This window comes from Clarias gariepinus, chromosome 27 (genome assembly GCF_024256425.1).
Source record: "Clarias gariepinus isolate MV-2021 ecotype Netherlands chromosome 27, CGAR_prim_01v2, whole genome shotgun sequence".
Lineage (NCBI taxonomy): Eukaryota > Metazoa > Chordata > Actinopteri > Siluriformes > Clariidae > Clarias > Clarias gariepinus.
In genome coordinates this window covers 5,438,159-5,466,133 of record NC_071126.1, presented here as the reverse complement: position 1 = coordinate 5,466,133, position 27,975 = coordinate 5,438,159, and the positions used below count along the sequence as shown (strand labels likewise).

General features: G+C 38.7%; 1 protein-coding gene across 6 annotated transcripts in view; it reads right to left on the bottom strand.

Annotated features, from left to right (window-relative positions):
* The window catches only part of adcy1a (adenylate cyclase 1a), a 60,397-nt gene extending 33,141 nt beyond the window's left edge, over window positions 1-27,256 (bottom strand). For 5 of the 6 annotated variants that reach the window (XR_008356582.1, XR_008356583.1, XM_053489039.1 and 2 more), the window contains exons 1-7: window positions 26,351-27,110; window positions 20,218-20,367; window positions 16,252-16,370; window positions 11,859-11,970; window positions 7,874-8,001; window positions 652-810; window positions 10-151 (exon numbers count right to left, since the gene is read on the bottom strand). Coding sequence is in view for 4 of the 6 variants with exons in the window: in XM_053489039.1 (XP_053345014.1) it covers window positions 10-151; window positions 652-810; window positions 7,874-8,001; window positions 11,859-11,970; window positions 16,252-16,370; window positions 20,218-20,367; window positions 26,351-26,980 (1,440 nt within the window). In the remaining 2 variants the exon portion in view is untranslated. Of the gene's footprint in view, window positions 1-9; window positions 152-651; window positions 811-7,873; window positions 8,002-11,858; window positions 11,971-16,251; window positions 16,371-20,217; window positions 20,368-26,350 lie in introns of all 6 variants that reach the window. The other variant, XM_053489040.1, reaches the window with a different exon arrangement.
* Window positions 27,257-27,975: the final 719 nt, after the last annotated feature.

The window sequence follows — 27,975 nt, the reverse complement described above, 5'->3', positions numbered from 1 at the left end:
GAGATCTACCTTGCGTCTGTGAGAAGGCACAATAAAAAAGGTCTCAATTGCGTGTTTGCTGAGGAAGGAGTGTCTCTCGTGCCCAAATCCTGGTTCCACTTCGTAATCTCCATTGAGACATTCCAGAGTGGCTTTGGTGATATGAACCTTTCTGTGGGGAACACACAGATCACACAGAAAACACTTTAAACGCATGTATGGCTTTACAATTAAGCAGGATATGTACATTTTTGTAAATAAATAAGACAAGACATAATAACAAGACAACGAATAATCTAAATCATGGTTGTGTAAAACCAATGACTTACCAAATTACTGATCATCTTTACAGCTATTAACATTAAAACGACCTAGGTGTTAAGTTCCCTTTGTGCCACTTTGGCAGTTCCGGCCCCTCAGGGCATACACACAAACCATTAGTAAATCAGTGGCTCTGCACTCATAACTGGCGAAGCTGAATTCATGTGCTTGAATAGACTGTGCCACAGTACAGGTGCAGGTACGAGCCACAATTTTAAAGTCGGTGTTGTGTTACCTCTTTTCCACTTGTGAAATTGTGCAAAGAATCCGACACCAACTCAAACACCTTGTGGGTGAATAAAAAAACTCAAAGTGGTCATGTAGTCCTGAAATGGTTAGGCCAGCACTGACCCCGGGAGTCCTCCTGCCTCCATCATGTTGGCCAGTGTGACATCATTTGACCAAACGTCATACTGCCACTTCCTCAATCCCAGAACTCCACACAACACACGACCCGTGTGCAATCCCACACGCATGTTTAGATCCACTTCTGTCGCCTCAGCAACAGATCTGCAAATAAACACACAATGACAGACACTCAAAGTTAGAAAATGTTTCTTCAAGTCGTCTTTTGAAAAGGCAAATACACAAAGCTGTTCTTTACATAATCTCACTTACTGTAAAAAAGACATATATTCATATTTTTGGTCAAATAAATACTTATATATATAAATATACTGTAGCTATGTCAAATAAATAAAATTATTTACGTGAAAATTCTTTCCTAAAAAGCACACCAGACTCAAGTGCAAATAAAACAATGAGAGTGACTGCACAGTCCTACATATAATGTATAGAAAGTAGGGATGGATGATACTACTATTTTTTTTGTTAGATTCCAAGTAATTGGCATGCTTGGTGGGTTTCCTCCAAGTGGTCTCATTTCCCGTACAGACTGAAGGAAGGCTGACTAGCATTGCCAGACTGCCTATAGTTGGTGTGTGCGTGTGTGCGAGTTGTACTTAAGGTTGGGGGTCCGTAAAGTAGCATTATTTTACAACAGTGAAGTGATAGGTAATTGAGACCAGCCATGATTTTAATGAATGAATAACCAAATATTTATAGGATGTTTTAATACTTTAAATTAATTCCGAAGTAATCATGGAAATTAAGTATTATATGTGAAATAAGTAATTCTAAAGTAAGGGTTCTGTATAGGTTTGGTTCCATCATGCAGACTTGCAGTCATGGAGCTTAGCTCACATATAAATGCAAACAAAAAGAAAATAATCTTTAACACTACTGTCTTTTCATGGTTTTCATTTAATAATTAATTCTATTAGACCAGGTTATAATGATGCCTTTTGTCTTTGCTTGCTCCACTGTAGAATCTTAATATAATTTCATAAATTCATACATTTAATAACCAGTAAAGTATATACAGTACCATTCGGGAAAATGTGCCAGTAAAGCAGGAAATAAAAATGCAGATAATTTAGAAACATCAGTTCTTGAATTTGGGTTTGCTATGTAAAATAAATAAACACTCCTTAAAAACTGGTGAGGATTTATAAATTCTAAGTGCAAATATGTCTGGCTTATTTCCAGAGCCATATTTGAAAGCATTTAAAAAAAATTCTCTCACCTCACTACCTACATAATGCCACAGACCAAAGAAAGAGAGAGTAGGAAAGAGAGCGGCTAAAGGACTTGCTGGGTTTATTTTTAACCACACAATCTGAACGAGGGAAGAAAACTGAGAGCCTGAGATGGGGGGATGTCAGAGGGAGCAGAAAAAGACGTTTTATTGTGTGTGTGTGTGTGTGTGTGTGTGTGTGTGTGTGTGTGTGTGTGTGTGTGTGCGCATGTGTGATTCACCTCTATTAGGTAAGAAAAGATTCCAACCACAAGATCCATGTGAGAAACCTGAGATCATTGAGATAAGAGTCAGCTCTATCTCTCTCTCTCTCTCTCTCTCTCTCACACACACACACACACACACGTTACAGAACACTAAACCTAACATATGGCTGTCATTTACTATTGCAAGCGTTTCCATTGCAATTCCAATTTGCCATGCAATCAGGAGGGACACAAAATATTACAAGCTGCTCCTGTAAAGAATGGCATAAACACTTAACTATCATGCCACTTAATTAGAAACAAATGTACACTCACTCATTTATGCAGTTATGCAATCAGCCAATTATGTGGCAGAAGCACAAGCCATAAAATCATGCAGACACTGGTCAAAAGCCGCATTTTGACATCAAGCATTGGAATTGGGACAATAATGTGCCACAGCCATGGCGGGAGGGTGATCCCAGCCAGTCGGGGGCGCCTGTTAGTTTATGGATGCAAAACAAGGAGGATAGTGCTTTTCTCTGCCTTATACAGTCTGACAGCTCCGAGCTGAAAAACACAGCACATGTTCAGCACCGCGGACAGCTCCCCTACACCTGATGAATTTAGAAATTTAAATTTAAAAGAACCTGTCTAAAAAAAAGTGAAGCATACTAAAAGCAACATCATCTAAAGAGATTCAAGAACAGATGAGAAACAAACTAATTCACATATGGTAACCAAGCTATTCCTAAGATTTTGGGCAAACACTAGAGAGAAGAAACTTGGAACAATGGTGAACCGTCCCAGGAGTGTCCAACCTGCCAAAATTACTTTCTGAGCTCAGGAAGTCGAAAAAGAACAAAGAACAACATCTAAATAACTGCAGGCCTCAATTGCCTCGAGTAGGGTCAGTGTTCATGATTTAATAATAAGAAAGAGACTGGGCAAAAATTTGCATTCATGGTAGAGTTCCAACAACCCAAAAACTTATCTCATAATTGCCAAAAGATATCCCCAGTTTTTTGCGGTTTTCTTTGCAAATATTCTTTGGAATGATGAGACAAGTGTTGAGCTTTTTGGTATCCCATAACATCCGACGTAAACATAACTTCGAGTTTCATAAGAAGAACTAATCATGAGACATGGTGGTGCTAGTGTGATGGTCTGGGGCCGCTTTACAGCTTCAGGACGTGGATGACTTGTCATAATTGATAGAGCCATGAATTATACACTGAACCAAATAATCAAAAAAGAAAATGCCTTTCTATCAGTTACTGACATCAAGCTCAAGCACTCTTGGGTTATGCAGCAGGACAACGATCCGAAACACTTCAGAAAGTCCACCTCTTTTGGAGTGGCCTAATTAAAGACTGGTCATAAGTCTGATCGAAATGCTGTGGCATGACCGTAAACACATTAAGAAGGGGTCAAAATTATCCATTCTCTGGCTGTAAAATTTATTTAAATTAACTTTTAGAAAACTTTTAGGAAGGCCACTGAAAATCCAAGAAAACTGCAAGCATCAATTTTCCACCTCTTCTTGGTCGACGATTGAGGATGGTATACCAGGTTCACCCTCAGACCACAGAAAATTAATCACTGCACACTGCTCTTCTTTTGTGCTAATCACAAGTGGGAGATCCATTTTTGCTCACACTGCAGTTACAAATAAACTGATGTAACACGTTTACACCTGCACAGCAGTGACTGGGGAGACTGTAGCCTTGAGCGGAAAGGACTGATAAAACAACAGAAGTGCTGATAAGGCAACAGGAGTTTTAATATACCTCAAGTGCAGATAATTTTTGACTCAGCCTCATGTAAATAAAGTTACAATATATATATATCCCAATTTTCCTGTCAACCCTTTGCTCCTGGGTTATTCTTACTGCCATGGTTTCCTCAATCACGAGTGTTAAAAAAGCACAAATTGCTAAACTTCATGTCAAAATGTTTTTGTTATATCAGTGTGAATTCTTTATGGGTTTGCAAAAGCTTATAAATCCACCTCCAGAAGTTTTGTCACAAATAATAAATCAGGCTACTGTTGTGTTTGTGAGAAAGTAATGCAATTTAGTATAAGTAATATGTCGGTTTTGTTTTAATAAAAAATAAAGCCAACTCCAACTTGGATTTGTGCCTTTTGTAGCCAGTGTAACTGGCAGCAAATCATTCATACATTCTTCGTTCTTGTACAGGGTTGGGGGAAGCCTGGAGCCAGACAGGGTGCCAGTCCATCACAGGGCACACACACACACACACACACACACACACACACACACTATTGGGAATGTCAATTAGCCTAATCTGCATGTCTTTGGACTTTGGGAGGACAACATAGTACCAGAAGGAAACCCAGCAAGTATGGGGAGAACATGTAAACTCCACAAAAACACAGACCCAAGACGGGAATTAAACCCTAGACCATGAATGTGCTAGGACACTAAGGCATTGTGCCACCAGCAGCCAATTAGAACAAGGTAAGTATCATCAGGTAAGGCAACATAGTATTATTATCCTGTTTGTTGGCTTCAACATTCTCCAAACTTTACAAAGCGCATTTATCACATTCATGGCAGCTTTTTTTTTGCCCAGCAGTAGTTTCCCTTAACTGATTATGTGACAGAAAGTAGCAGTGTGATTGGCTTTTTATGGATGCACCCTAGTTTGCTATTAAATTATTCATTATCCAGTGTCACATTTTGCTAAAAACTTGTAGCAGTTTTCAAATTAAAAATTGTATTATGGACAACCTTGTTTGCCAAAGGAAAATAATTTATCAATATGTGGCAAAAGCCTGAAAATGGCTATTATTGTGGTTTGCAGTCAAACCTATCAAATACAATTGTGTGTAAAAGTTAGTGCCACCTCTTTTAATGTGTTGTTTTTGTTGTATAAACAACAAAAATTATTTGATTATATCGGGTCTTAGTATTAGGTAAATACCACCTCAGGAACAACAACATATAATTTTTTTAAGATGCCATTATTAATTGAACAAAAATGAAACAAAACAAGTAAAAACATGCAGGCAACACTAAATACTTCCTGCTTCCACAGGATTTTTGAGGGTAAATTGCAGCCAGGTGCTACTAATCATCAGACCTTAATTAATTGATCATCAGCAGGTGTGCAGACCTCTATAAAAGCAGATGTTTTAGCATTTTGCATGTCTAGAGCTTTCACGTGTGCCAATTAAACAAGAGCAATTGTCTTAGATAATCAGTTGTTGCTGCATATCAATCAGAAAAACATTGTTAAACCATTTCCTAACAATTAAAAAAAGAGTTCAACATTCTACAGTGGAAAAAAAAAATTAACAAATGAAAAGCATCCATGACAGTTGCCAATTTTTTTTGCTGGAGTGGACGCCCAGCATATTCCCTGCATGGTCAGACCATGCGGTGCTCAGAGAAATACAAAAAACCCAGTAGCTACATGTTAAACTCAGTATCGTGTGTGCCTAAAAAAAACGAACAGCATGTCAGCAGAAACACCTCATACCCATAGTCAACCATGGTGGTGAAGGGGTGATCATTTGTGCTTGGTTTTAGAACCACAGGACCTGGGCACCTACCATCCAGTCATTGAGTAGACCATGAACCTTTCTGTATAGAGTATTTTAGAGGCCTAGTTAAAACTTGACAATGATCTGAAGCACACCAGTAAATCTATATCAGAATGGCAAAAAAAAAAAAAATCAGACTTCAACCAAATTGAAATGTTGTGGCAGGTCCACACAAATGCACAAGCAATGTCCAAAAACTTCAATGAAGCAATGCTGTAAAGATAATTCCTCCACGACAATGTGAAAGACAATGTGATAGTCTCAAGTCAAAGAGGAAATTATTACTTCAAGTTCTTGCTGCTAAAGGTGAATCTACAAGATATTGATTCAGGGAAGTTGTTAAATAAATAATGCCACCATGAAAAAAGTTATATGTTCTTGTTTATTTAACATTGTTTTTGACTAATACTAAGACCTACTACAATCCCACTATAATTATTTTTTTTTTTCACACAAAAACACATGTAGAATTAAAAGAGGGGCAATAACTTTTACACATGACTATGTTCATAAATACATTTTTCAGTTGTGGCATGCGACATTTTAAAAAACAATTCTGGTTTGTTATTTCTTTCTTTTCAAACACTTCTTGCTTTTCCTGTAGAAATTCAGGAAATGTCAGAGTGACCTGTCTCACTCAGTGCTCCATACAGGGTGATCACAGTAGGGACTATTGATGGATGGATTGCACAATGTATCCTGGGTATTTTAGTTTCACTACATTAAGGGGTAAAAATAGCGATACTAAATAATACAGTATTTTGTGATAAAATAATACATACCACAATAAAAACATAAAGTTCTGCTTTTATTCAAAAATGCTTGTTCAAATGCTCAGCCTTGAATGTAGTTTCCTTCAAATAAAAATGCTATGAGCACACACACTATGATGGAAAGGCCAATTAGCCTAATCTTCATGTCTTTTTACCGTGTGAGGAAATGAGAGTACCCAGAATAAACCCATCAAGCACAGAGAAAACATGAAACTGCACGTACACACACCTGATGTGGGAATCAAACCCTTGATCCTGGAGGCACAAGGCCACAGTATTGTAATAATACAGTTTTTTGCCAATATACTGTCATTTTTACAGTATGTTTCTACAGTGTTTGTGAGTATGAAGAAATGACAGCTTTTTAATTCTGTAGTTTTTCAGATTTTCCAAACATCCAGAACAATTAATTATTTATCCGTTATATTATGATTATACAGTACCAAAAGGAAATACCATTTAAAGTTATTAATTTTGAAATCCACCATAGCACTAGAACAATATACAAGATTACCAGTATGATTACGAAAAGTAATACTTGATCTATATAAAGCAAAACAACTTGAAAATTAGTCTTTCCCTTTTTCTGAAAGTTCATCTCAGTTTTTAAAATACCCTGTTACAATGAGAGCAATAACAAGGTCTACATCCTTTCTGCTTACAAACAGAACTATCCCAGGAGTATTCAGCGGAAATTGTATAACACGATTGTACCCATGTGTGCTAGTAAAGCTGGTTATGTTTTGGTGTCTTTCAAAGCTGCGAGGGGTTTTGTGTTGCTTACATTTAGATAGGCCAAATGTTTAAGTGAATTGTTTTAATAAACTCGGTTTCATAAAATGACAATTAAGAAAAATGCATGAAAAAAAAAATAATAATTTTTACTTTTGTGTAAAAATTAACCAACTGGGGGAAAAAAGGTGCCACAAGAATATACAGAACGGCATAAGCGGTTGGCATTTTTGCAGAAAGGTCTGTGTTAAAGAGGTGGGTAGGGAGGTAGGTACTTTATAGATCCCAAAGGATATTACAAACATCCAGTTTGGAATGACTAAAGACAACGTATAATATATAATATACAAATAATTTTTTTACAAATATATTAAAAAGAATAAGGTGAATATGTGCAAAAATAGGTGTGGAAAAAGAAGATACAACAATTAAAAGTGACAGCAGTGAAAAAAGTGTGTGGTGCAAGACATACATACTGTAATGTCAGTCGGTCAATGTAGATTAGGGAAGATAATGAGTGATGGAAGTCTGTTATAAAAGGAGAGCTACATGAATAACTAAGAATGAGTAGTGGCTGAGGGACGATCCTGACCACAAATCCTAATTACGTCCCCAGGCACGTTAAAGAGGTGTTAAAACAGCATATGGCCCTGCAAACAAAGGATTTACTGAGTCTGCCAGCAGAGCAGCTTTGTCATAGTATGTACACACTCACGTGATAGTGTCAATCATGTCGAGTCCCATTTCCACACAGCAGTGGGCATGGTCAGCTTTGGGCTGAGTCAGACCAGACACGCAGTAATAACAGTCGCCCAGGATCTTTATCCTTCTGCAGTGGTTCTCCTTTTAGTCAAACACACCACACACACACACACACACACAAGGAGACAAAAGGAAAAATAGTGTGCATTCTGTTTCTGTCAAAACTGTTAACTCAACATCATTTTATTTTATTAAATAAGCATTGCTTCACCTTATATTATGAAACACTAAACTCCATATACACGGTTCCTCACAATCTAGACTACTTACACACCATTCCTGTTAGTAAAAGTGACAGAATAATATGCGTTAGGGAGACAAAGAAGCAGTTACAGTGATGCATTTTTAATGCCCTCTAATAAGCCTAAAATGGATTTTTATTATGGTAATAAATGAAAGGATCTGTGTGTATATGTGTGTGCATCACTTAGTGAATATTCCAAACAAGAGCACTGCTACAACTCATATGATAAACTGTAGGTTTTCTCCCACTTAAGCTTAGGAAAGCAAGACAGAGAAAGAGAGAAGCGACTAAGGCCAATTTCTGTACTCTGTAAATCCTGATACAGTACTTTTCCTTTTGTTTAATTCCATCACTCAGGATGAAACCTTAACCCTGACATTCTGTAAATTTGTTCATTTAATTAAACACTTTGAGTTGTTTCTTTTTCCCACTATCCTATGACAGATACCAAATAGCATGAGGGTTCCCAGACACGGGTGACTGTAACACGAGGATTCATACTCAAGATCTCCGGATAATAAGGAATGCATTTCTGTTGCACCAATTGAACCCCCCCCCCCCCTTAATATCTGAAAGCAAATTTAATCCTTGCTCAGAAAAAATTTAAACAACGTGGCACTACTTTTAATTTGGACATTCTGTCATTAAATCAAGACTCAAATATAAATGTATTAGATATAGTATGTTTTTTTTTTGCTAGTTTGAACTGGATATGTTCTAACAGCATCAGACTTTCTGCACCACACTGATCTATTTAAAATGGATTACGGATACAGATAATGTTATCATTTTAATTTTAATTACACTTTTGAGTGTTTCACTACTTCAGAGTTTTTTGTGGCTTGTCAAGGAGAAAGGAGAAAAGGAGAAAAATCTTTTGAAATGAAGATGGATGTGTATGTGTGTGCGCGTCTGCTAGCTTAGCAAGAAAGGAAACCCCTTGTCACATCAAATATACTCCCACACACACTCACATACACACCATCTGTGCTAGAAATATTTTCCAGCTGCTGCCAGGGTTTCAGACTGAAGAGGAAAAAAGCTGTTGTTTATGACCATATTAATGTGCAAAACACATTTTTTAATACAACCATTTAGTAAAAGGTAAAAAAAAAAATCCAGTAATATGACAATATGACATGTGAGGCATACAAAGTGAAAAGTGATAGAAAGAGAGAAAGAGAGTGGTAACTACACTGGAAATTACAAGAATGAGAACATTCTACATTAAAGTGCTGTATGTAAGAATAACACTCACGCAAGAAAAAATAAATAATAATATTAACAATAATAATAATAAATACGTTTATGACAAACTGTTGCTACAACTGTTGTTCTGTATAATGTAGCATCACAATTCCTCTTTAATGGAACTAAGAGGCCAAAACCTGTTGCAGTATGACAACACGTCAGTTCACAATCAAGCACTATAAAGACATGGTTTGCCAAGATTTTAGTGGAAGACCTTAGGAGTCTTGCACAGTATCCTTAACCCTGTTAATCACCACTGGGATGAACTTGACCACTGGGCCGTATAGTGTATATTAAACCCTTACCTCAGGATAGTTTTATATATATATATATATATATATATATATATATATATATCAAATAACAAAGGGCATGGGTGACTATGTGAACCACAGCCAGTCCTTCAGCACCATGGACAGTGTATGTGCAGCAATATGTATCTTCAGCACCTTCTATAGGTTGAATATTAACATTCCGGCACATGCATACTGTATGTTGCATAGCAGTATACCAGACTTAAATGGTATTTATGCCACATTTTTGGTAACTGGAAATGGTATGGTATGTGGTATATACCCTCCATCATTATTGGGTTTGAATAAGCTCAATAGGTCTCATCTTTCTTTAACCATTGTGCAGTTGTAACCTCCTCGCCTGCCACCCAAGACCTGGGTTCAAGTTCTAGCAATTGCTCCACACCCAGCAATCAGGGATTGCAGAGAACTTTGGTACTGGTCCAACAAGACTCAAGTCAATCCCCTTAGCCCCATGGTAAACATTTTACAATAGAAATAAACATGTTTACAGCCTGGTACAAAAAAAAGGATTAGTCCTCCACAGCTATATTTCCCATTAATGATAACTGTACAGGGGTGAATTCGTCTGTTAAAATTATATCGCGCCATAATATAACGGATAATTACCGAGGTGGCGAATTTATGTGACAGCTGCATTGCAGGTGTCAAATGTCTAGCTGTCTGCTATCATCACTTTTTCTAACTAGCTAACTAAAATCTGTAAATTGACTTCCCACCTTTGCAGGCCTTGCAGAATTACAACGAGAAATGTAGGAATGCGGGATGACGTGTATTGCATGAATGACGTAGTTCAATCTAATGCAAAGTACTGTAACATTAGCATATGAATTAACAGTTGTTCTGCCCATTTGCTCATTTTGAATTTACTAGAGGTTTAGCCAGAGTCAGCTCCTGCCAAGATGGCGACGACCAGAGCTCCCACAGTTGTACTTCAAAACCAGGTTTTTTTTTCCATACAGTCTTCATACCCATGTTCATGTGTTACCATGTGTTTTGCAAACTTACAAACCTGAACATTAAAAAGATTACGTTAGATGGCAGATTTAACCATACTTCATAAGCACTCTATAATCAAAATGTAAAAAAGAAGGTAAAGTCATTGATTTTATATAATGGTAGAAATTAGACCTATAATAGATGGGTTAAATCATGTTGGTGACCAAAAAAAATCACATTTCATTGCTATGCAGTGTCTGCTTGTGCCAGAATGTTGATATTCAATAAGTAGAATTGCAGTAGTAGCAAGAGTTTTAGTGTTTAGTTTTAGTTTAGAAACTTGGGTAAAATATTTTTTTATAAAACCAATACAAAAGAAAATACCTAAACCTATTAAATTGAGAATAGATTAAAAACAAGCTGTGGACTTGTGGCTCAGGTGGTTCAAGATTCTAGGTTGTTAATTTTCGGATCTGAGGATCCAGGTTCGAGCCCTGCTGTTGGTAGGTTGCCACATCCCATACTACCCAGCTGCTGCATGCAGTGCCAGTCGCATTTAATTTAACATGTTAAACAATGTTAATGTTTTAGATATTATAAAACCCCATAATCTATTACCTCTATCCAGTTTGTTATAAAACATTTCTTTATTCCAACAGCGAACGTTTATAATACAAGTAAATCTAAGAATTTTAAAACTGTAATTAATCATGATTATTCACAGATTATAACTTATGAATTTTTAATTGATTAACAGCATTAGTATATATGTATATATATACAGTACTATATATAAACTACCGTTAATCATGATTATATACATATATATATATATATATATATATATATATATATATACTTTTTACTTTCAGTTAACGGCAGTCTCGGAGCTTTACCAAAGTGTGTGTTTTAATGCTGGGGGATCCTATCTTTTTACATGTGGTCACAATAGGGGAAAAAATATAATGGATTTTTTTTTACTCAACCTGAAACAAAAATGACAGAAAGACAAAAAGCGTGGAATGTTTTTCCAACATTTTTTGAGACCCATTTGTAAGACTAAAATAAGATTTTGCATAATTATTTTGCATAATAGGACCCATTTAAATGAAATTACGGATATGCTGATACTGTTGACATAATGTGTGTAACCATATTAAAAATAAAAACACAGGGTCATGAGGACTTACTGTGGCAAGCTCATCAAACTTCCCGAAGAGTTCGTTCAACAATTTGACCAGCTCCTGAGCTGTGCATTGGGAAGCCAAACTGGTAAACCCAACAATGTCTGCAAACAGGATACTAAAGGGAAAGAAAAATATGGTTATTGAGTTATTGTGGTCATTAAATTCACTCCAGTAATACAAATGGGTGACAAAAAAGCACAGTAACACGGGCACACTAGGCCACAATTATGCAATGTCTAGTAACAATGTAATAATTTAACTTGTTAGTTACTTAGTAAATAATAGGTATTTCAGCTTATCATTTAAAATGTATGGAACACTTTGGTGAAAATTAACAGCTGATAAATGATGGTGCTCTGCTTCATATACGCTTATTGAAAAGCCACTGCTTTATAAGATGTGAAGCTGGAAATATTTAGTACTTTAATTAGTATTTAAAAATATGGAATGGGTCTAGACATTAAATTGAAAAAGTGGTAGAAACTATGAACTAGAAAAAAAGAACTCAGAACGAAACCGGATCCTGGAACGGACTCATCGAGAGTCCCTGTGCCGGAGCAAGCTACAGCTCCGTGCGCTGTCAGCCGGCGAGGCGAGCTGTAGCTGCGCCTTCCCTCCTACAACGGCGCCGTCGAACCCTGCACATTTTTTGCGCAGGTAGAGCTAGCTGCTGACTTCGCAGGCTGGTCCCTGGCGCTGAAAGGCGAAGTGCTGCGGGCGCTGGAAGACCCCAGGGCCGGTAAGCGGAAGAGAGGCAGCGTACGAGGAGCTGGTGGTCCGCGGGGCTATCCAGAATTTTTCAGAGGACTCCGACCTCCGCGGCTTTGCGAGCAAATCAGATTAGCGGCACCAGCTTCCCTTTCTGAGGCGTTACGCGAGGCGGAACGCGTTGAACACATAATGGCGGAACATCACACCAAAAGAGCCAAGCGACCTCGCGTAGCACAGGGGCGCTCGGTAGGTGAATCTAGCCGGGGACAGGGCTACCCGTCACGGTTAGACAACGAACAAGTCTCCAAGGTCTTGCGGCGATGCCGAGTAATGGGACCTCGGGACTACCGTTGCAACGTTCTCAGGCCTGAGGGACAGTGTACACCAGCAGCCGTTAAACTAGCTCCAGGGGGTACTAAGGGGAAGCCGCCTTCCACAGGACGTTTAGGCAATCGCGCGGGAATTTATGTGAAGTGTGTTCTGGACGATGAATTACTACGGGTGGTCGTGGACACTGGTTCCACTGTTTTGCTGTTGCGCTGTAGACTACTGGAACAAACAAAGCGAGCGCGTTTGCAGACTGCCTGATCCAGCCTTCAATGTTCGCACCGTTTTCCGTTTCTGGAAGCTACAAGTCAAAACAGGTGAGTGGACTCATTCTTATGGATTCTTTGTGGAAAGCATCGAGGAGGATTGCATTTTGGGGTTGGACCCTAAAAAAAAATGGGGTGCGGTGTTAGACTCGCGGTGATCAGCCATCTGAGCAGGCAACCGAGTTACTGCGTCGCCTAGAGCACCAACCGTAGTCGTTTCGCCTGTGCCACAGCTTGACCATGATCAACTCATTGCCGAGCAGGAGAAGGATCCGGTCCTGCATAAGGTCCTAGCTTGGGTTAAAGCGAGCCTGAGGACAGATTACACCGCAGTCACTCATCTAGGGCGAGAGGTAAATGCTCTAGCCTTGCAAAAAGGGTTACTCTACCGCCGCTGAGAACGGCCGTGCGGCGCGGGCGAATGCTTTCAGGTGCTGGTACCAAGGGCTTTGCGGACATGCGTACTGGGCTTGGTGCATGGACATTCCGGTTCAGGACACTTCGGAGTGAATAAAACACTGCGGCGTTTGCGCGTTCGTTTCTACTGGCCAAGTTGTCATATCGACAGTGAACTCTTTGTCCACCAATGCGACCTCTGCACGGCAAAGAAGGGCCCCACCCAGCGCTCGCGGGCACCTATGGGCGGGTGGGGGCACCTATGGGCGTGGACACTCACAGCCAGGGGCGAGACTTTGCAACTGGAGAGCAGGTATGGGTGTATTTCTCCGGAAGGAATAGGGGGCTCTCGGCCAAGCTTATATCCCACTGGGTGGGCCCCTGTATGGTAATTGCTCAGCTCTGCGATTTCGTCGACGAGGTGGGCGCAAGTGGTTGTGCTCCACCAAGATCGTCTTGCTCCCTACTAGCCAAACGCCAGCGAAACATCAAACTCTGTGGAAGCCGGACTGCCTCAGGACAATGTTTGCGCTCCTCCCTCTCCCACAAAAGGACTCCGGCGTTCACAACGCCAGCGCCGACCGCCTTCACGCCTCCGAGATTGAGAGAGTCATGGTGACCGGGGACGGTCACAGCTCGGGTGGGGGCAGTGTGGCGTAGGCGGGACGGCGGCTGACGAGCATCATGCCTTGGGGAAGGTTTTCTATGCAATTAAGCCAACTCGTCTCTCCAAGATCCTTCTAGCTGTAAAAACGCTACTATATTATATATATATATATATATATATATATATATATACAGTACAGGCCAAAAGTTTGGACACACCTTCACTTATTCAATGTGTTTTCTTCATTTTCATGACCATTTACATTGGTAGATTCTTACTAAAAGCATCAAAACTGTGAATGAACACATGTGGAGTTATACACTTAAAAAATGGTGAAATAACTGAAAACATGTTTTATATTCAATTTTCTTCAAAATAGCCAACCTTTGCTCTGATTACTGCTTTGTACACTCTTGGCATTCTCTTGATGAGCTTCAAGAGATAGTCACCTGAAATGGTTTCCAACAGTCTTGAAGGAGTTCGCAAAGGTGTTTAGCACTTGTTGGCCCCTTTGCCTTCACTCTGCGGTCCACCCCAAACCATCTTGATTGGGTTCAGGTCCGGTGACTGTGGAGACCTTTTTTTGTAAAGTACATAACTCCACATGTGTTCATTCATAGTTTCAGTGAGAATCTACCAATGTAAATATTCATGAAAATAAAGAAAACACATTGACAGATAGATGAGAAGGTGTGTCCAAACTTTTGGCCTGTATGTATATATATATATATATATATATATATATATATATATATACTTTAATAAACATTTATGCTTATGAAAAGACAAATCTCTACTAGACTTTCACATTAGTTATTAACATTATCAACTTGTTTTTAAAATAGTTTAAAATACTGTGTATTAGTAAATAAGTTGGACAGATATCCAGAAAGAAAAAAAACTGTTTCTTTGTAGCACTTTTACTTTTGAATTTAAAGAACATTTTTGAGCACATACTTAGTACTTCTACTTGAGTGAAACATTCAAGTGGCACTTCTACTTGTATTGGAGCATATCTTTAAGCAACTATGTGTACTTTTACTTGAATATTGCGTTTAAGTATTTCTGCCACTTCTGCCTATTTTTCTCTATATACTCCCGTTCTAAACTATGGCACTTATCCCAGAGTTTCATTAGTGTTTGAATGTCATCAAGAGAAATCTTTCTCAGTACGCCGCATGATCGGAGATCTCAGAAACTCATTTTATGGCCCAAACATGTGGAACTGGTCAGTTTAAAAAAAAAAAAAACAGTTCCTAGTGCCAGTTTGACTTGAATGTCTATCGTAGATAAACTATTAGGTTTGACATTTACAAGATTTAAAAGGCCTAATGTGTTTTAAGATAAAAGATTTTTCATTTGTCATATAAAAATGATTATTATGATTATTTTATTCTCGAACAACATTTAACATCAAAAACTTGTTTCCTATTTACTACATAGTTTGGTCGTAAAATGCCTTAACCCTCAGGTAAAAAGTGGTCTTACTTGGGACTATTGAATATAACACTGCTTAAGTGTCTTGACTCTAGTACAAAAATAGTCCAACAATGTGAAATTCAGTTCAGAGCCCTATGAAACTAGGTCAGGCCATCATTGCTTATGCAAACCCTAGGATCAACTCAGAAACCCTCCAGCTGCTTAGCTTTGGGCTTCCTAATGTATTTGGAAATACTATATCACTGCTGCTCAGACACTATATACATGATCTTTTTTTTAATGACTGGCAGTGTGAGATCTGTCTGTACAATTCATGTGTGTGTGAGAGAGATTTCATGTAGTTTCTGTGCCACGACTCCCCCAGTCCTCCCTCCTCTTTCTCTCTCTCTGAATGCGTGTGGGCAGTGAGAGCTAATTGAGCAGCTCTTGAGTTGATAGGGATAGCTTGGGATAGACTTTGGCTGCAAGCCACGCTTAGGAGGTTGCGTGAGTGTGTGGAGAGCAATTGACTCCTGCTGACTCACTGAGCATTCTCATTTCCCATTTATGCGCAACAGAAGTGACACCTATAGTCAATGAAGTGTCAATATTCTCTCATTGACTCTTTCACCCATTCTCTCTCTCTCTCTCTCTCTCTCGCTTTCTGTACCTCACATTGTCATGGCGTTGGATGTAGATCTTGTGGAAGATTCTTTCTGGTGGTTTGAGGAAGTCCTCCTTCATCTCCATGGCAACGTTTCGGGGTAGCAGACTCATTAGGAGGCGTTCCTATAATAATAAGAATAACCACTAATTGACATAAATAGGCCACTCCCATGAGAATTACCACTGTTTATATTATTTTAAAAACAGCATTCTGCAAACTAAAAAAAACATCAGTTCCCAGGTGAACAAAGCAGCAATTTACTCTAGTTATAACATTGTCTATTAATCTGTTTTATTCTGCTTTTAAAAGGCGTGCCACAATAATTCTGTTTTTCAGTGTGTCGCTATTAATGGTTCTATGTGTACTGCAATAATACAGTATATAGCTGCTGTTTTTCGACCAGGCTGTGACTAAAATCCTAAAAGCCTTTAAATCATCCTCTAAGAAGAACCCTCCTCTAACAACGTATAATATCCTAGTAATTATGCCAAATCAATTTATGCTGCATTCCACTTATTTCTCAATCACAGCCCAGAAAAAAAAAAAAAAAAAAAACAGCCCCTTAACTTGTGAAGTGGCGCTTTGTCCAAGTTCAGCAACTGAAATCAAACCATCCTGGCTGCTCATAGCTTCAGCTAAACAGCACAGATTACCTTTAAATACTTTATATACATGTACTGTATTTGCTTCCGATTGATCTGCATACAGATCAGACATATTACAGTAGCTTGTTACATTTGTATCACTGACTGTACAGATTGCTGCATTAAGGAAGAAGGTGTACATGACTCATGCAGGTTAGCTTGTTGCTAAGAAAAGACAAACACGTAGGCATCCGTTATTTTTCCCTACCTTTACTTATAATTAATATGCAGCATTTAACCTCCTTATGAATTATACACAATATGACCAAATTATGACCCTTAACAATAAGCTAAGGAGTGAGTGAGTGAGTGAATCAGTGTATAAAGGGCCCAAACCGGTTTTACCTTGACAAGTGCACAAATTGAACTCGATAAAGACATGCTTTATTAAGGTTGGTGTGGAAGAACTCACGTGGCCTGCCCTCAAACCCACTGAACGCCTTTGGGATAAAGTTTAAGACCGACTGCACCCCAGTCCTCCTTACTTATCTTTGCTTGACCTCAATAATGCTATTTTGGCTAAATGGGCTAAAGATTTAAACATACACATTCCAAAATCTAGTGTAAAGTCTTGGAAGAAACAGCAATGAATTTTGCTTTCGCACTGTAGCGAGTAGCAACTGTATACAATACTGTAATAAACAAAGTATAAAAATGGAGCTTACTGAACCGGAAATCTGATCATTTGCATAACATAAAATTACAAAAAATGCAAAATAGTACCTTATTTGATGTGACGGGTCATAAATGCAATGTAACGCAAAAGTACAGCAGGACATTATATTTTATTTTTGCTACTTACAAAAGTAGGTCATGAAATTATCTTTCTACATATCAATGTAATTAGAGTTTCTGGAATGTTTTCCACCCCAATATTTTCGTTGTTCCCGGTTTTTAAAGTTTGATCTAAATAGTGATGGAATGATCTGGTGTGCACGTGTTTTAAGTTGACAAGCCTTGGCTCATTACTTTTCTGATTACTGCTAAGTGGGTGATACCGGTGGGAGATCACAGCTCGGCACTGGAGTTGGTTGGCATGGCAGAGGTAAGTTTCCCTGGAAACACATACAGTGCATAGTCAGCCATGCGTTGCTAAAAGCAGGTGATAACTGTCTTCTTGATTAGGCATGCTGTTACCAGTGAGTCAGGACACCTGTTTGATCTATACTGAGCTTTGGACTGCTTTGCTTTGTACAATAATAATGTATTGGGCTTGGTACAATAATAATGTTTGTAGCAGAAATCAAGCTGGAGTGTCAATATGATGTGTCAATCTGTCTATTTAGGATATGACTTTTCCTCTTTTTACATATTGCTATACCTCTTCTACTTGTTTTGTCTACCGTACTTTCATTCATATTGCAACTACTAACTTATACTGTAAATAAGCTACTAAAAATATTAACATAATTTTTTATTGGTTGCTCTTTTAAAGAAAAGTGTTTTTAATCAGAGAGAGCAATGGAGCAAAATATTACCACAATATTGCCCAAAAAAGCCAGACTTCTGTTAAAGAAGTGGATGTTCCTGTCAGATTTCACACAGCACTCAGGTTTGAATACAAACTATAAGAAAAACAGGGAACAGGTGGAGACTCAGGCAATCAGCAAACAAGCAAAGCAAGGCAAGTACATGAATCAGAATTCAGCATGAACACTGGAACAAGAATAGTGCTGTGGAAAAAGTCAGGAAGAGCAGCTGGTTCCTTCCTACTGAGACCGTAATACTGCCTGAATCTTTCTTTCCTGCAAAAGCTCGAGACACTTGGATTGGACCAAACCCTGACATCTTTGTATCACAGAGCATCCTTACTGTTCTATATGGCAGCTACTCCTCCCACAACCATGAGGCTCTCTCCAGAGTGTGGTCAGAGACTCTCAGCCATAAGTAAACAAGTAAACGGTGCATGAGGAAAGCTTTAAAGAAAACACCTTAGACTTTTGCCTTTCAATATGCAAACCGTTCTTCATATCTGACAAATGCTTTCAAAGCTTTCACTTACAAACAAACATAAAGAACAAGTCTTATCCCCTTCACTTTCCTTTGGCACAGTGCAATGCTGTCTTAATTTTCTCTCTCTCTATCCCTCTGTCTAAATTTCGCCATAAGAATTTCTATGTACATACGTATGCCCCAATCAGTAAAATTAATTTGACTTGCTTATTTCATATTTATATTAATGTTGTGGAGCTGAGGATTATTACGCACTACTATATAACCTTAAAGATATTATAAGTGTACAGGTGTGTGTGTGTGTGCGTGTGTGTGCCCGCGTGTGTGTGCATGCACAGTGTGTGTTAATGTACAGAGTGGGTGGTGTTACCTTCTATTTGGGGAGTTTGTTAGGTAGGAGGTGGATGAGTCATTTGTAAACAATTATAACCAATTTCAGTCGCTAAGGAACAAGAAGAAAGTGTTATCTCTAGTGTACTTGAGAAGAACATGTATTCCTTCTTTTCCATTTATGCATCATTCTAGTTAATTAACAAATCAGCCAGTGATAATTTAGTTTTGTACCCAATGAGGCACTGATGATCTTGCATACGAGGTCGCTATGTTTTTTTATGAAAAACCTCTAGTGAAAGTCCATGCTGTTCACTCAGCATTCACGATGGTATTGTTAAAAGAAATGCTGCATGTGCAGATATCTATATATTGTGAAGAACTTGCTGTCTGTAGCTCGGTGAGGTGTTTTAAATTTGACATGCACCAGGTCTGTGCATTGCTCCATTTCCCCATTAGGCCTCTGATCTGTGTATGATCTGAATTCTAATTCAGTAAGCCCACTACACTTCCACCCAAGATCCCAATCACTGTGTGTGTATCTCATTTCGTGTGTGTGTGTGTGTGTGTGGATAGGAGAGTGCGTGTATCTGCATGCATGTGTGCGTGTGTTTGCAGAGAAAAGTTGACCTTTAGCGTAGTCAGGAAGGAATGAAAGAAATCCAGCAAGGTAATTACCTGTCAAATTTGCAACTTTTTTGGAGACGGAAAATGAGATACATGATTATTTGATTTCAAGTGTGTGTATGCGTGTGTGTTATTTTGGTGCTGGAACATATCACAGTTTTGATCATTTTGATCACCTGGTCTTCATGATGAAAAATAAAAACCTAGATATCATTTCGAAAAAAAGACAACTAAAAGACAATACATCTCCTTTAAGTCATGAGATTAAGGTCATCATTGGATCTAGATTTAGCAAAGCATTTATTGACTGCATCAATAGTTACAACAAACAGTAAAACAGTCTAAAAATAAACTGCTATGAATTGATAGTTGTGACACCATGTTCATGTCTCTCTGTGTGTAATGTGTTTGTGACCTGTTTTTCATTTTCGTCCTCTAGCTGCAGGCGCTCCTGGATGCAGCTCCTAGCTTGTAGAAAGGCTTTCCTCTGGGCACGTTCCGTCAGGACTCGAACGAATACACCTGACAGGTTCACACCAATCAGCAGCACTGCGTTTGCCACCAGCTACAAAAACACAAAGAAAAGGGAATTGGAAGGAAACCAGAAATCCCTCAGGAAATCCACGAAGAGCATGCCGAAGCATACAGAGAGTAACCTGAGCTCGCACTATAACACCTACAAGTACCATACTCAATAGTTTCATCGGGCATTTCCTGACTTTGAATCCATGTGTAATGAGTTTATCACAGTGGGTTACGTAATGGATAGATAGATTTTTACATGTCGGTAGTCTATAAGAATCAGCCCAGAATAATCTAAAGAAGGAAATCATACTTGCGTCTTACATTTATGATACATTAAGAAATGTTTATCATTCTTGTATACAGCATATATCTATACAGGTGCCATTTTCAGCATTTGCTGGAATGAATAATAAAAGTATTTTTTAACAACGATCACAGGAAATTATGTATTTATTCATTTAGTTTTCTTCTTTTGGACTTTTTTACATGGAATGTGATATGCCAATTATGACTTATCTCCGTTATTACCTGAACATTTATATAATAAAGAAACCTACCCAGGCATTAGACCTGGAGTTTTGATACTGACAGTTAATGCAAGTGTCAATGTTAAACATCTTGCTGATTTACCAAGAAGGTCATATGTTGACCTTATTCTGACAATTTAAAAAATATGAAATGTCAAACTAATAGTGTAAAGAAGGTTTTATTTCTTTCATCACATTCCCAGTGGGTCAGAAGTTTACATACACTAAGCATTGCCTTTAACTTGTTTAACTTTGGTCAAAAGTTTCAGCTCACCTTCCACAAGTTGCTGGAATTTTAGGCCATTTCTTCTTATAGAACTGGTGCAACTAAGTCAGGTTTGTAGGTCATCTTTTTTTCATTTCTGCTCATAAATGTTCGAGGTCAGGGCCACTCCAATATCTCCACTTTATAGTACTTAACTTGCCACAACTTTGGAAGTATGCTTGGGATCATAGTCAATTTAGAAGACCTATTTGTGACCAAGCTTTTTCCAGGGTAATGTTTTGAGATGTTGCTTTAATATACTTACGTAATCTTCTTTCCTCATGATGCTACCCATTTTGAAAAGTACACTAGTACTACCTGAAGCAAAGCACCTGCACAACACAATGCTGCCATCCCTGTGCTTAACGGTTGGGATGGTGTTCTTTGGCTTGCAAAACACCCCCTTCTTTCTCCTGACAACGATCATCATTATGGCCAAACAGTTAAATTTCAGATCAGAATTCTATCAAGATTCTATCAGAATAGAATGACATTTCTCAAATAAAAAGTAAGATATTTGTTCCCATTTACAGCTGCAAACCATAGTCAGTTTTGGAGAACTGGCTTCTACTGTGAGCCTAGATAGTTTTGCACCTGTTTCCTCCGGTGTCTCCACAAGTCAGCGTCAGGCATTTTGAAATTTCTTTTAAGAATGAACCACACTTGTGGAGGAATCTATTATTTGGTAACATAAAATCTAAGGAGTGGTTGTAGTGACTTTAAGTGTATATAAACTTCTGACTTCAACTGTAAGTGCTGTTGGTATCTGTATAAAACATAGTGCTTTAATAATGCCATTATTAGCTCAAAGCTCTACTTCATATGTGTTCGTGCCAGCCTGGAAAAGCCCACTAGAAGCTGCCACCATATACTTTACTTAAAATAAAACCTTTTAACAACCAAAGCAAGGTATACATTTATTTAGTTTTTCTTACCAACCGTGCCTAAACTTTCTGCAGAGATTTTGTTCGATAAATAAGGAGCCTGTTTAACAAATCAGTCTGGGAGTGACCAGTAATAAATCAAGGTAAATGCCATGACTGACATTTATGTCTAGTAATAAGACTAGAGAGCCGGATGTGAAAGTCAACCTTTCTTGATGTGACAGACTTTCTCAAAACCAACATAAATTTAGTTTTTTTGTGTCAAACTGGTAAGCTAATACATGTGCATACCTAAAATATATTACATGACATTCTTAATAACTGTTTAGTCATCTAATAGCATTATTAAGTGCTGAGTCTAAATTGTTGCATGAATTAACAAGATAGTTCAAAACTAAATCAGGAAAATGAAAAGCTAAAAGAAAAAAGCATTCATATAAAGTTATAGTCAAAGTATTTTATACATTTTTGGGAAATTCTTATTTTAAATAAAAATTGCAATTTTATCTTAATCTGCACATATATTTTTGCATTCTATATCCTCAGAGAATTTTGTCATATTTATTTATCCCTAAACACACATACAGCACACACATGCTGATCACAACCAAATCATCACAATGCAAAACATTATAACATGAAATTTCCCCTTGTGCAACCTGGGCATAACTCCACAAGGCCTAAATATACTACAACATGGATTTTTTTTATAGTTTGCTCAAATGCTTTAGTCAAAACTATTTGAAAAATAACCTCTTTAATTTGTCCATTAAAACATTTTACAATTTTTTATATGAGCTTCTGACAGGCAATTTAAATTTTTATTTTCAGTACAAGAAAAACATTAAAATCACATGTGGTCTATGGTACATGGGGATTGAAAAAAGCTGTGTATTCATAAAATGTCAAACTCCTGTCCGCAGGGCCAGACTTCTCATTTTCGTATATAAATTTTTTTCACAGTAGTTTATAAATCATTCATTCACTTTTATTTATTTTTTTTTTTTTTCTTTAGGTACAGGGTGAAAAAAAAGGTTTGGCTCATTATCAGTCATTGTCTACAGTTTTTAAATAGAAGTTTTTGTAATTAGTCATTTATATTTATTTATATTTACGAATCTCTTATCAAGTTTCCTGCACTTACTTTGGTTTACAGTTAAATTGTCAGAGCAACAATAGACAACAATAGCAAAAAAATCTGAGTTAGCAGAACTGTATGTTGTTTTTGTGTATTATACAATATATTAACCTCTAATCAACTAAATATTAAGTTCCTCTGATACAGAAAAGTACTGTAAAAAAATTCTATAAATAAATATTGGACTGTAAAACATATTAAACTGATTTGAACACAGTATTTAACGCATATATTACATCAATCCTTTAAAGCTGTGCCAACACGCCCTAAATAATCCAACAGCAATTATATATATAAAATATATTCACTGTCATATCGTTAAAAATGGCCATATGGGCTTAGAGGGTAGAGAAATATAGAACTGAAGACATAAACAGAAGGCATTAATTAGTACAAGTACTCAGTAGGTGCAGTGATAGGTCAGATTAACCAGTGTTTTTGATTGTATGAAAGGCCTTTGTTATTGAACTGTTTATTGACTAGGCTGATCCTTATTGACATCTGACAGTGAGACACAAAGGTGACTTTCAATTTCACTTTGAATGACTGAATGTGTGGTGGTCCTAGTGGAATACAGTCCTTTAAGATGAACATAAACAGAAATCAAATTGTCCTTGGTCATATGGAGTATAATGCAATAGTTAGACACATATTATATAAAATGTATGTATGTACTGTATGTATGTATGTATGTATGTATGTATGTATAAACTGTATGCATTTCACAAAATAGTTTAACAACAATAAATGTATTAACCATTTAGGAATTACAGCCAGTTTTGAAATAGGCTCAAACATACATGTAACTGGAAAAATCTAGCATTTTTAGGAGGCAAACCCTTTGTAGTAAAATGACTGCCTGAGGTCTGAAACCCATGTCATGATAATGAAAAATCATGCATATCACCAAATGCTAAGCTTTTTCTCTTGAGCTGATACAGCAGCCGTTTGTTTGTGGGTCTTTCTGCGTTCAGTTTTGAAATAAGTAAGTGAAAACTCAATTGAGTCAACTGATTACCTCAGATCTTCCATGAGCCCTTCTGTTTCTTCTCTGTATATTTCTCTTCCAAATATTATGGCACTTTGCAGACTTTGGATGATACTCCAGAATTTTATATACTTGGATATGTTTATTTTTATCAATAAAAAAAATCTTTTAGCATCATTTTAGTTGACTTCTGTGGCCTTCTAAGTCTTTTGGTGTTGTTGAACTTTACCAGTGCATTCCTTCTTTTTAAGAATGTGCCTTTTTTATTTGGCCATGACTTAAATATCTCTTTGATAGGTCTGTTTAATCCTTTTTTAGCTTAATGATGGGCTCCTTCCCTTGCATTGACCTGTCTCTGACCCACCTATAACATACATACATATATACATACATACATTATTTGCTTATTTATTTAGAAGGATTTCTAATTGTGATTACATTTGTAAGTTTAACGCTCAGTTTGTTAGTTACACTGTGATATAGGAAGTATTTGCAGTGGTATTTACAAAGTATATATAAAATATATAATTTAATAGAAATACAGTAGGCCTCCTAATTCATGCAGTTATCCAATCAGCCGAACCAGCAGTGCAAGACAGCAGTGCAATGCTTAAAATCATGCAAACAAAAGGTCAAGAGCTTCAGCTCATGTTCACATCAAGTATCCAAATAGGGGAAAAATACACAGTTCATTCTGACAATTTATTCTGATGAGGATTAATCTTAATGAATAACAAATGACTTAAAGCAGGAAATATGTAACTGTCATTCTGCTTTCCACGTTATAATTAGATCTTTGTTGGCTCTGCCTAACCCGAGTCTAAAGAAAAGCTGCATGTCACAATATTCCAACAAACTATTTCACAGTGATGCGATAATTTTAATAGATGAATCAGTCACTTAACAGCATAAACAGATATATTGACAAAGTGAATATTTGGTAGCAATGGACAATAGACACAAGCTTACATTAAAAAGCTTGCTTAATGTATTGGTATTCGGTTTTAAACAAATAAAATATTTTACCTTAACATAAATTTATCTTTTACATTTTTTATGTGAACATCTGAACTGATTTACATGACCGCAGGTTTGAAAGCATGATTTGTTATGTACAGTCAACATAATTAATAAATATGATAAGCTACGCCCGACAGTCACTCAAGCTGAGGTTCAAACCTAACACATTGGTGGCCGAGCTGCCCGCTTCACCACTAAGCTGTAGATAAGACAGCAATCAGGTACAGGGCAATGAATCACATTCACAATATATTGCTCATTTCTGTCTTTTTGAGAATTGAATATACATCAGTGTAGGTTAGCTGCAAAAGGTCTGAGAAAAGATGATAAAGGACCAGGTGACATTTTTTTTTTTTAAACCTGTCCAGTTTTAGTGAACCTGTGCCAACTGATAAAGTTTTAACATTTTGCATGAGATCATGACTGTAAATACAGAAGTGATCAGCTGAGTTCCTGTAACCTTATTGTCAGCTCGACCCAGTCTGGCCATTCTCCTTTATTCCATTCTGGATCAAATATATAGTCTGAATACTTAAACCAAGTGTCTAGCACCAACAGCAATGTTAGGGTCAAAGAGATCAAACTGTCCCCATTCTCAAGTTAAATGTGAACCTTACCTGAAAACCTGTATGTGCATTATTTCATGCATTGATTAGGCTGCCACATGATGGCTGGTTAGATACATGCACTTATGTCCAGTGATAGTGAAATAAACCGTGAGCATGAGCTAACTAGTAAGCTAAATAGTTTAAAATATTTATTATTATTATTATTATTATTATTACATTTGCAAACTGCTGAAAAAATATAAAGTCAGTCGTGCACTTCTAACTCGTTATGTGGTCAAATATTACCTAGAGTGGTACAAGTTTTAAATGACCTTTTTTTTTAGTGTTTCTGCATGTTCACTTCTGCCGCGTGACTCGTTCCTTCCGCCTGCGTTTGTTATCATGCACGTGCAGCGCAAGCAGGCGGTGTAAACAACATCGACGTTTACGCAACCTGTCATGCACAATTCTCTATGAAGCCCGACCAGCGGGTTAGCACAACCTAATTAAATCAACTTGGTGACTTTCAGGCACCTGTTCATTAAATCAGGTGTGTATAAGTCAGGAAACTAACAATCAGGAAACTGAGCTGAAAAAAATAATACACGACCAAATTTCCGAAGCCCATACACAGCATGCATAAACAGTCTTACCGGACTCCAGGCGCGCGGTCTGAGGGCGGTTAGAGACGTGGCAGTTACGATGAAATGGGAAGCGGCGACCAGGACACCGAAAACGACAGCTAAGACGGTCCGCACAGGCAGCAGGGAGTAAGCGACGAATGTGACGAGCATGAGCTGCCACACACCTTGCTCAGGTGCGGCAGCGGATGCGTCGGGTCCACGTGCGCCGTGCGCGCCGTGCTGCGTGCCAGGCCCGAGCGCGAGCGGAAACGGGCAACAGAGCAGCGCGAATGTGAAGCTGAAGAGCAGCGCGAGCCGGGCGATCTGTTGCAGCTGCGTCACCTGCAGATACTTGACGTTGGTGACGATGAAGAGCGAGGTGAAGATGACGCAGTGCACCGGGTGCGAGCCCTTGGAGACGGTGAAGCGCGAACCAGCGGACAGCAGCTCAACCAGCGCGAGCGCAGACGCGGCGAGGATGAGCACGGCTAGCGCTTTCAGCGTTGCGGTCTGCTCGAGTTTCAGGTTGTACTTCTGGAAAAGGTTCTCGAGCTCCTTGCACTGAAACTCGTCCTCGCAAGGAATCCCCGCAAGCGGCGTCCTACCCAGGCGCCTCTTTCTGCGCCGCGCGTGGACTCGAGAAACCGGCACTTCCTCCATAGCGGGGCCATTCACCCGACCTGCCTCCTCACCGGATCCGCGCGCATACCGTCCCGGTACTGAAGTCTTACCCCGACGCAGCGCGAGCACGTCTGCGAGCGTAAAGCTCAGCTCTGACGTGGTGCCACACGCGCCGCCGCTGTGCGCGCACGAGCCCGGCAGCCAGCAGCCCGCCTCCGCGTTTCTTCTTGCTCCCGCCCCTGCCGAGGCGGTCTCCCGGAGAAACAGGGCGCCCGGAGCGCGTGCTCGGGCCCTGAACGAGGCGAGTGTTGACGGTAAGCGTTGCCGGGACTCCCCTCTCTCTCTCTCTCTCTCTCTATCGCTACGTTGCCTGGGCTACGTGTCGGCCCCGCGCTCTGCGGAAACTGCGCATGCGCTACTTCGGCTTGAGACGCGAAGCACGTCTCCCGATCCAAAAACGGCCTCCCAACACACACACACAAAACAGGGACATCAGTTTTGACAGCTGCACGTGCTGAAGCTAGGAATGAAAACCTAAAAATGTTCCAACATCAAGCCTAATCATGAACTGAGATGAAAAAATCAAGTGCTGTTTAAAATTGTTTTGATGTGAGTGCGTGGGACCCGAGATGAAAGAAAAATAACCGGGAGATTTTCCCCGCCGCGCGGACGGGAGGCAGCCCGGTGTTATAAATAGACGCGGGCGATGATGATGATGATGATGATGAGAGGTGGCCTTTTAATGAAGCGCTTTAATTCCAGCTTTTGTTCGAAGCGCCGTTTGAGTCCCGCTCCGCCCGGTGAAGGAGCAGGTGGTTTGGATCACGCATCGCATTCATCTTTTATTCGCGCACATCTGTCTCCACACATTGATTATCATTGACAAGCGAATGAGTGGATTTTCTTTTGGTATGTTGAGATTAAGGAGGCGCATGCGCCGCACTGCTGATGCCGAGCGTTCACTAGGCTCGCCTTAATTAGTCCACCGAAGTGGGCGGTTCAAATCCTATTATTCATCCAGAAACTAGTTTTTA